A 10,276-nucleotide genomic window follows, 5' to 3' on the forward strand; every position below is an offset into this window, starting at 1 on the left:
CTTACCTTCGTCGAAGCATCTACACGCCTTCACGCGCCACCGGAGAAGACAAAATATCGAAGCTAATCATTTAGATCTACGTCATTGTGTGTCTTTTTAAGAAAAACTAGGATCGGATCTAGTCTTAGGGGAAAGAGAGGAATATTTCTGGGTAGTTTGGTGTTTTCTGGCCACCGTGGGTTGTGGCCGGCAGCGATGGTTGAAGGCGGCGATCGGTTGCCGACTGGGGACGAATTCCCTCCGGTAAGAGAATTCTAGTGAGAAGAGGAAGGAAATGAGGTTTGAAACCTCTTCAGGCCTAATAAGGCCTATTTATACCCCCTCCCCAAATGGTGTCATTTTGGGGAGGGACCTGAGCATAAATACAGTATGGGTAAATGATTCTCGGGGTCCCTGTAATTTTTTAACTTTGCAATTTAGTCGTCAAAAGAATGTTTCATACATTTTAATTCTGTTCTTTAATTTTATTTATTTATTTATATTTTGATCATTGCTACATATATATATATATTAGGATAAATATCATATTTAGTTCTTAATATATTTAATAATTTACATTTCGACTTATATAATAATTTATGGTAAATTACATAATTAATACATTACTTTAACATTATTTAAAAATAGGATTAATTAATTAATACTTAATGTTCCAATCATTAATTATTGTTAGAATTTATATTTTAGTATTATTATTATGCATAATTGGTAATTTAATTTATGTGATTATAATATAATATTATAGGAATAATAATATCTATATTCAATATTTAGTATTTACCTATGTTAAATTATTCATAAGTTAATTTAATTACAAATCTATCATTTACTACAAAGACATTTAATTAATAAATGTCAGTACCATTTTTTAGCGTTGTGGGAATGCTAATTCTTTCCCATACGTAACTGACTCCCGAACACATTTTTCTGGTAAGCTGACCCGAGTTGTATTATTTTAATAATATTCTTAGGAGTTTTTATTAAAATAATATGACATTTTGGTGACCAATCTCACTATATAAAAAGATTGGTGGTGACTCTACAACTTGGTGTTTCATCTGATTCATAGAGGATAAACCCTTTTTCGAGACTAGTTACACCGTCTGGGGTGTACTATTTGCACTCTCCGTCACCAGGGTAGAGAAATGTCTCGACATAGTCAATCTTTTAATCTTATTCTCAACTTCCTCTTGAAGATAAGTCAAACTTTTAGTATTGTCATTCTTGACTTTCTCGTGAAGAGGAGTAATTTTTTAGTGTTTCCTTCCTCGACTTTCTCCCGAAGAGAAGTCAATATTTTAGTATTGTCATTTATTCCAGACTCCCTCGTGAACAGAAGTCAATCTTTTTTATTCTTGATTCCCTCGTGAAAAGGAGTCAATCTTTCTTTGTTATTCTTGACTTCCTCGTGAAGAGAAATCAATCTTTGTTATTTTTGAGTTCCTCGTGAAGAGAAGTCAATATTTCTTATTCTTGACTCCCTCGTGAAGAGGAGTCAATCTTTCAATGTTATTCTTGACTTTCTCGTGAAGAGAAGTCAATCTTTGTTATTTTTTACTTCCTCGTAAAGAGAAGTCAATCTTTGTTATTCTTGACTCCCTCGTGAAGATGAGTCAATCTTTCAATGTTATTCTTAACTTCCTCGTGAAGAGAAGTTAATATTTGTTATTCTGACTCCCTTGTGAAGAGGAGTCAATCTTTCAATATTATTATTGACTTCCTCATGAAAAGAAGTCAATCTTTGTTATTCTTGACTCCCTCATGAAGAGGATTCAATCCTTCAATGTTATTCTTGACTTCCTCGTGAAGAGAAGTCAATCTTTGTTATTCTTGACTCCCTCATGAAGATGAGTCAATATTTCAATGTTATTATTGACTTCCTCGTGAAGAGAAGTCAATCTTTGTTATTCTTGACTTCCTCGTGAAGAGAATTCAATCTTTGTTATTCTTGACTCCCTCGTGAAGAGGAGTCAATCTTTCAATGTTATTCTTGATTTCTTCATGAAGAGAAGCCAATCTTTGTTATTCTTGACTCCCTCGTGAAAAGAAGTCAATCTTTGTTATTCTTGACTCCCTCGTGAAGAGGAGTCAATCTTTCATTGTCTTTCTTGACTCCCTCATGAAGAGGAGTCAATGTTTCAATGTTATTCTTGACTTCCTCATGAAGAGAAGTCGATCTTTGTTATTCTTGACTTCCTTGTGAAGAGAAGTCAATATTTGTTATTTTTGACTCCCTTGTGAAGAGGAGTCAATCTTTCAATATTATTCTTAACTTCCTCATGAAGAGAATTCAATCTTTGTTATTTTTGACTTCTTCATGAAGAGAATTCAATCTTTTTTATTCCTGACTCCCTCGCTAAGAGGAGTCAATCTTTCAATATTATTCCTGACTTCCTCGTGAAGAGAAATCAATCTTTTTTATTCTTGACTTCCTCATGAAGAGAAATCAATCTTTTTATTCTTAACTTTCTCGTGAAGTGAAGTCAATCTTTGTTATTCATGACTTCCTCGTGATGAGAATTCAATCTTTGTTATTCCTGACTCCCTCGTGAAGAGAAGTCAACCTTTGTTATTATTGATTCCCTCGTGAAGAGGAGTTAATCTTTCTTTGTTATTCTTGACTTCCTCGTGAAGAGAAGTCAATCTTTGTTATTCCTGACTCCCTCGTGAAGAGAAGTCAATCTTTGTTATTCTTGATTCCCTCGTGAAGAGGAGTTAATCTTTCTTTGTATTCTTGACTTACTCTTGAAGAGAAGTCAATCTTTGTTATTCCTGACTCCCTCATGAGGAGAAATCAATCTTTGTTATTCTTGATTCCCTCGTGAAGAGGAGTCAATCTTTCAATGTTATCCTTACTTCCTCATGAATAAAAATCAATCTATTATATTCTTGACTTCCTCGTGAAGATGAGTCAATCTTTCAATTTTATTCTCGACTTCCTTGTGAAGAAAAGTCAATCTTTCAGTATTTTCATTCTTGACTTTCTCATGACGATGAGTCAATTTTTTAGTGTTTCCTTCATAGACTTTCTCGCGAAGAGAAGTTAATCTTTCAGTATTGTCATTCCTTACTTTCTCGTGAGGAGTAATCATTGTCTTCCTTGACTTTCTCACGAAGAGAAGTTAATCTTTAGTGTTGTCTTCCTTGACTTTCTCGCGAAGAGGAGTCGATCTTTTAGTGTTGTCCTACTTGACTTTCTCGTGAAGATAAGTCAACCTTTTAGTAGTGTTATTCTTGACTTTCTTGGGAAGAGGAGTCAACCTTTTAGTGATGTCATTCTCAACTTGACTTTCTCATGGAGAGGAGTCAACTTTTCAGTAGTATCCTTTCTGAACTTGACTTTCTCGCGAAGAAGAGTCAACCTTTCAGTAGTATTTTTCCTCAACTGGACTATCTCGTATAGAGGAGTCAGTCTTTCTATAATGTTGTCTTCAATCCTGACTCTCTTAGGACTTGTGTCCTAGAAAGTTCAGTTTAGTCTTCCTATGGATCGTCTCCCTAGAAACCTCAACCTTGTATTCTATAAGACTCCAAAAATTAACTTTATTATTGTGGTTCGTTGCGGTGAAAGTTCTATTTTTTCTTTCTCAAAAACCTTTTCACTTTGTCAAAAGATTAATGATAAATGAATTGTATCAATGCATTATTTATTCAGATTTGTTGCACTTTCAAGATGAATATTTTATAGGTTTTTCAAGAAAACTACAGATTTATTACAAGTAGAAGTCATCAACCAATTCAAAGTCCCAAGAAAGGAGAGGTTCAAATGGCATTCGAGTCAAGGCATATTCCCATATGGTGGCTGCGAGAAAATTTTCCACAGGAGAAATTGATTTTCAAAGATTCTCCCAGATTCTAAACCTTTGGGTGTGATGGTTTCAAATTCTCAAACAATACGCTAATGATTAGGAATGTTTGATTTTCAGATTTGGTCTTCTGAAGAGTAGTGAAGCAAATCAATTCTGATTCAATCTTCCCTGAAGAGCAGTGAAGTGGATCAAAGTTTTCTCGAGTCTGATCTCCCTTAAAGAGTAGTGGAATAGATTCTTCTTCTTTCAGATTTGGTCTTCCTGAAGAGTAGTGAAGCAAATCGATTCTGATTCAATTTTCCCTGAAAAGCAGTGAAGTGGATCAAAGTTTTCTCGAGTCTGTCTCCTATAAAGAGTAGTGGAGCAGATTATTCTTCTTTCAAATTTGGTCTTCCAGAAGAGCAGTGAAGCAAATCGATTCCGATTCCATCTTCCCTGAAGAACAGTGGAATGAATCAACGTTTCTCGATCTGATCTACCTTGCAGAAACAGTGGAGCCCATTCTTGTGTCAACAAGAATATGGCAAAGAGGGATAGCTGTAGACACCTGTTTTCGCCATGACCCATTTTATTATTATTATTATTATTATTATTATTATTATTATTATCATTAATATTATCAGTATTATTAATATTTTTATGTTATTTCTTACAGGTCATTTACATGCCTAACCGGGCCAAATTACAAGCCCACAATTCGACCCAGTTACAAAGAAGCAATCATACAAGCCCAAATTCAACCCAGTTAACCCGAAGCCCAAGACCCGACCCAGTTTTGTCACCCACTGCCAACCACATCCCTCTATCACGTTCACTGTGCACTCTACGCCTGCCATCACTGTAACCCAATGCTGCCAACACCAAATGAGCACGCCACCATCATTCCCTGTCAACTGAACACTCCACACAACAACAAACAAAAAGTCAATAGGCAAATCATTTTTTATTCTAATTGTGTGATGGGATATAAAACCCAGAAAAAAAGTAGTGATGGGGGAGGAATCGAACGAAAAAATTTGTAAAAACAAGGGAGCTTAGGGAGGGAAAACCATATTCGAAGTAAATAATGTAAAACCCCCTTTTCTATTTTTAAAAGAAAAGGTAATAAAAAAAACAAGGTTCAAGGATTTTCCATCTTTATTCTCTATTTCGAAATAAAGTAATATCAGTCGTTGTTTTTGTTTCTCTGTTCTTTTCTTTTATACGAAACATAACCAAAGCAAACTAAAAAATTAAGAAAAGAGAGAGGATGGCGTTAGGGACATCCGTTCGAAGATCCGAACGGTCAAAGGGGAGATTAGGAGTTGGCGAGCAACATACAAAAAAATCAAGGCGATCCAACGGTTCGACGACGAGATCGGGAGCCAAGAAGTCGAAATGTTTTGGTGTTGATTCGTCGCCAATGGTACATTTTCCGACAAAACAGACCCCAGATCCAGACTACCCACGTCGAGACGAGTCGACCGGTGAAATTTGGTGACCAATGGCCACTAGAGACGGCGACCGACAACCGACGGGTGATAAGCCACCGGCGATGACCCATTTTCTAGAGAGAAGAGAGACCCTCTCTCTATAAATATATTAAAAAATAAAAAAAAGAAATAAATATGATATTTATAGAAAACTTTAGGGGGAAATTACACTTAGGTCCCTCTAAGTTAGGCGTGTTTTTATAAAATGGTCACTTTTAGGGATCATTTTTGTAATTTACTCATTTCTTATGCATGTTATACATTTTTGGTTTAATTTTTGTTTGATCCCTGTACTTTTATGTGTTTTATATTTTGTTCATGTTTAGTGACTATTTGATTTTTTTAAAGACTTAGGTACTGATTTAGTGATTTTATCTTTTTATTTCTCAGTACTAACTTTTTGGTTTATTGTCCTCTAGGTCCCTCTACTTTATCTGTGTTTTTCTATTTCGGTCACTAGTCCTATGTTTATTTTATTTCTTTAATTTTGTGCTATAATTTGTGCTTGTTTTAATTTAGTCACTTTTTTATTCAAAATTAGTCACTTTTTGGTTCATTTCTTTATTTTATTCAAAATTAGTCCTTGTTTTTTATTATTTTCATTTTGTCCACTATTTGGATTCTGTTTATTATTCTGTTATAATTTAGACACGATACCTTCAATTTATACATATTAGTCACTGATGTATTATGATTTGGCTATTGTTTTTATTTTTATTTCATTTTAGTCCCACATTGCTCGTGATCTTATTTTTTAGGAATATTTTAATTCGAGTGCCTTACTTTAAATATTTCCATTTTGGTCATGAATGATTGAAATTGGATTATTTACAATTGTAGTGCCTAACATGTAAAATATTAGCAATGATTGCCTTTATTTATTGTTGATTGTATAGTTTAATCCCTAAAGTCACTTTTTTAATATTTTAATCCATAATTTACATATTCGTTAATTTCTTGCTAGTTGCAATATTTTCAAATATTATTTTACTCGAGAAATTTACAGAAACTCGCGTTAACTGACAAGTAGTGTATTTCCAAGAATGGTTCGAATAAAATAATACATTTTATATTCGAATGAATTTATTTTTTTATATAATTAATATATATATTTGGGTAATATTATTTTGTATTGGGAATCAATGGAAATGCCCCCTTATCTGACAAGGAAGGTATTTCGAGAATTGTTCGTGCAAAATAACAACTTTTATATTTTTCCTAAAAAGGGATCATAATTTAAATGTTATTCGAATTTGCCAATTTCAATATTTAGATGACGTATAATCTCTTAGGTACCGATTTCAGGCGTTGTGGGGTGATAATCCTTCCCCACACGTAATTGACTCCTAAACCCTTTTCAAAATGAATTTCTAGTTAAACGCATATCAATTTTTATCTTTTAAAATTTTTTTCTTAAAATTATTTTAAAAGTATTTTTAGGTATTCAACCTACCTAACCTAAAGGTCGATGGCGACTCCAAACCTATTTATTTGATCTTTATTTTAAAATCTAGTTTTTTCCAAGATTAAGTTGGATCGCTCCCCGAAATAGTCCCAAAAAAGCTTAAGGACCGTTCCGACATTAACCATCACTATTTCTTTTTCCATATACCTCATGACATTTAAAATTTTGTTCTTTAAGAGTTTCAATATTTTTAATATAAACAAACATTTATTTAAATACATTAATGAAATTTTAACTCTAAACCCTGTAAATTACTCATTTCAATTGATATTAGATGGAATGTGTAATTCCGGAGCTGCTTCAACTCACTGCAGATGTAACCCGGATGGCCAAGAATATGGCTCGAAAGCTGTTACTTCTTCCAAGGGATCTCTCGGATTATGCTCCGACGACACGTAAACGATCAAAGCATGAGATCGTAGAGCAGATTACGATGGAAATCGATAATCAAGGCAATTAATTCAACCAGTTAAAGCACTTGCTGCATAACCATAAATAATGTTGAAGGAAAACCTTGTGCAGATCATTGAAAGAAAGCAATGTCTCCAAACAAATCAAGAGAAGATATTAGAGTTTCGAACCAATTTGACCACATTCTGTACCGGGATGAAGCACACGAAAGCCTTGCATATAGTGTAACAGCACCTTAATTTGTACATATATCAACTGAAATACATCCCTATTACCTGCTATTTGTATCAATCTCCTAGACAAGTTCGTGGTTTCGAGGATTGTTTTATTAACTACCGCCTCGGCGACTAAAAACGAGGATATAGAACACACAAGCAAACAGTAAAAACGTTTGATTACGAGGATTCTTTCAGCCTGACCTTCTATAATAGCTATAAGCCACGGCAACGGTTACAACAGCTCCGACCGCAGCGGCTGCCATGAGAATGTCACGCTGTCCCATGCTTCTACCCAGGTTCTCAGTTTGCACATCCCTGTCTTTTCAGACACTTCTCTCGGTTCTTAGCTTCTCTTTTCATCACTTGGTTTTGAGCTAGCAGTCATGCAACAGGTGAAAATATTAGCACCCTGACAATTGACAACAACCACCAACATTTTCCGTTGTGTTCTGAGCAGTAGCTTCTTCATTCTCGTTTTTCTTAGCTTCAGTTTCACTCGGAAGCTTCTGTTCGCCTTCTTCGTAGAAGCCCCCATTTGACCCCTGCAGATGTTGACATAGAAAGGAATAACTAAAAGCTTAATAGGGAATATGCAATGCGTCACACAATAGACATGGAGCTTCCTACTAGCAAAGCACGAAGTCAAAAAGGAAAATTTTAAGGTGACAAGACAATCAATGAGAACAGCAGTAACAGTAACCGATAAACTCTTCCGGCGAATACTGAATAGATTCCGATACTCTGCATTTTAAGTACGTAGTGTCAAAGTTGACAGTCAAAACTTTGAACAAAAATGATTGAGGTAGTAAGTCTGTCTCAAATGATGAATATGCCTTGAAATAGAACCAACCAGAAAACTACAAATTCTACCAACTTGAGCACAACATAGATAAAAAAACACTAACCTCCAAAGGCGTTCTATTATTTCTCCCTTTGCAATTTGCTGCTCAAGTAATTCAGGCACGTCATCAGGAGTAACATAGCCGTACCTGCAACCGTTTGAGGTAAAAGACCGGATAATATGGATATCCATTAGACGGCATAGAAGCATAATGACACGGTAATGTCGGTATGGTGGTATTAACAGTTTCCTGTAATCTTTCCCTCAGAATCGGGGCTGAAGATAATCAAGTTCCCAGCATACTTGTGCCCTCCAATGTGAGAGCAAGCACTTACAAACACTTGATCCTTCAGTCCTCTCAACTCGATCTCTTCGTTCAGCTTTTGAATTAGAGCCGGTCCACAAACACCGCATCTCTTGTCACGATTACCATGAGCACACACGAAGATATATGAACCTGATAACGTCTCCTGCGGTCCAGAAGTCCATGCCTTGACATTCACAAGCACATCCTCAACAAAGCCATCCACATCGGAGTCAGTCAAACCCCTTCCATCAATATAATAAAAGAGCCTCAGCACAAAATCCTATCACTCATAATCTTAGCATTCTCTCATCATTTTTCAAACAAAAGAAAAGAAAATTGCAATCTTAAGCAGGGATTTAAATAGCGGTCCGCAACCACGATATATTGGTAGCGGTGTCCTCCGCGACTGTTATTATATGACTACAACACTCGCAATCATCGCAATAGTGCTCGCTATGTCCGCAATCGCGGTAAACGCGACTTAGCCCGCAATTTGAATACTCTCAAACCAACAAATAAACTAGCAGAAGAATATGATTACATTTTGTTGAATAATCGCGTAAAGAAAACAGAAAGAACGCAAGAATTTTAACGAGGTTCGGCAATGTGCTTACATCCTCGGTGACTTAGGAGGCGCTAGAATTTTATTCAATTTAATGTCTTATATGTTTAGGTTAATCTCTTTTTATAATAAATAAACTTTAGTACATATTTACAAAAATAACCTGTACTTTACCGGAATATTTATCAGCAATACCTAATACATTTAACTCCATAATAAGCTTGAGTTTTTGACAGATTTCCATTAAACCAAGTATTAATCATAACAAACGTGAAATTTCCCGATTTAAGTTGGATGAATACATGGAAAATGTTTTTTAAAAAGTAATTCTATACGTATATGTATATATAAAGCAGATGTTTAATGGACGGTCGACATATGAGGAAAAAAATCATATTCATTCTCGATAAGTTTCAAAATGTAAGGCTCAAATCCAGTTTTTCCTCTCTCTTTTTTTCAGCAACAGATTATGTAAAACGAAATTTAACAAAATTTAGAAATAATTTAGATCAAAAGAGAAAAAGGAAAGCTCACTTGTATTTGATCATTTCAGGGAAAATCAGCACATCGCCGTCAGATTCCGCTCCGTCAACAACCGTCAACAGTGTCTATATTGAAGAAAAAAAGCTACGATTAATTGAAAATTTGAAACCTCAAAAGCAAATGACAGTTGAACGAAACGACAGGAACGCACCTTGAAGGGGATGTCGTTTTTGCGAGACTTAAGAGCGGAGGAGAGAAGATTAGGGAGGCCGTCCTCTTCGACACGGGAAGCCCAATCGGTATACGACTTGTGGCGGAGGAACAAGTGACGATCGTATGGATTGACGGTGCCGGCAAGGTTACCGGTGTACATTTCATCACGCGTGAACCCGAAACTCGCAGCATCTTCGGTGGAAACAGTGGAGAGGTAGCTAGAATCTGCCATTGAAGAAGAAGAAGCATAGAGGCGACTGAAGATACTCGCGGGGAAATAATATGTACGGTAGTTTTAATACATAAGAAAATTCATATTGAAAATATTAATATTTTTTAATTATTTTTAATAAAACGTTATTTAAAATATTATTTTTTTAAAATGTTAATTTTGTTAATTATTTTTTAATAAAATTTAATATTAACATATTCAATAGAAAAAATAATATTTTAAGTAATATTTTATCATAAATATTAACATTTTAAATAACGTAT

General features: G+C 34.9%; 1 protein-coding gene across 1 annotated transcript; it reads right to left on the reverse strand.

Annotated features, from left to right (window-relative positions):
* Positions 1-7,317: 7,317 nt before the first annotated feature.
* LOC120136543 (actin patches distal protein 1-like) lies at positions 7,318-10,038 on the reverse strand. The gene is made up of 5 exons (XM_039152543.1): positions 9,780-10,038; positions 9,620-9,693; positions 8,460-8,765; positions 8,281-8,364; positions 7,318-7,917 (listed from the first exon to the last, which is right to left on the reverse strand). Exons 1-5 carry the CDS (start codon positions 10,011-10,013, stop codon positions 7,719-7,721), a joined length of 897 nt encoding a protein of 298 aa, XP_039008474.1. The 5' UTR covers positions 10,014-10,038; the 3' UTR covers positions 7,318-7,718.
* Between the last annotated feature and the right edge of the window lie 238 nt (positions 10,039-10,276).

The sequence above is a fragment of the Hibiscus syriacus genome, unplaced genomic scaffold, assembly GCF_006381635.1.
Source record: "Hibiscus syriacus cultivar Baekdansim isolate YM2019G1 unplaced genomic scaffold, ASM638163v2 tig00110633_pilon, whole genome shotgun sequence".
In the NCBI taxonomy this organism is placed as follows: Eukaryota; Viridiplantae; Streptophyta; class Magnoliopsida; order Malvales; family Malvaceae; genus Hibiscus; species Hibiscus syriacus.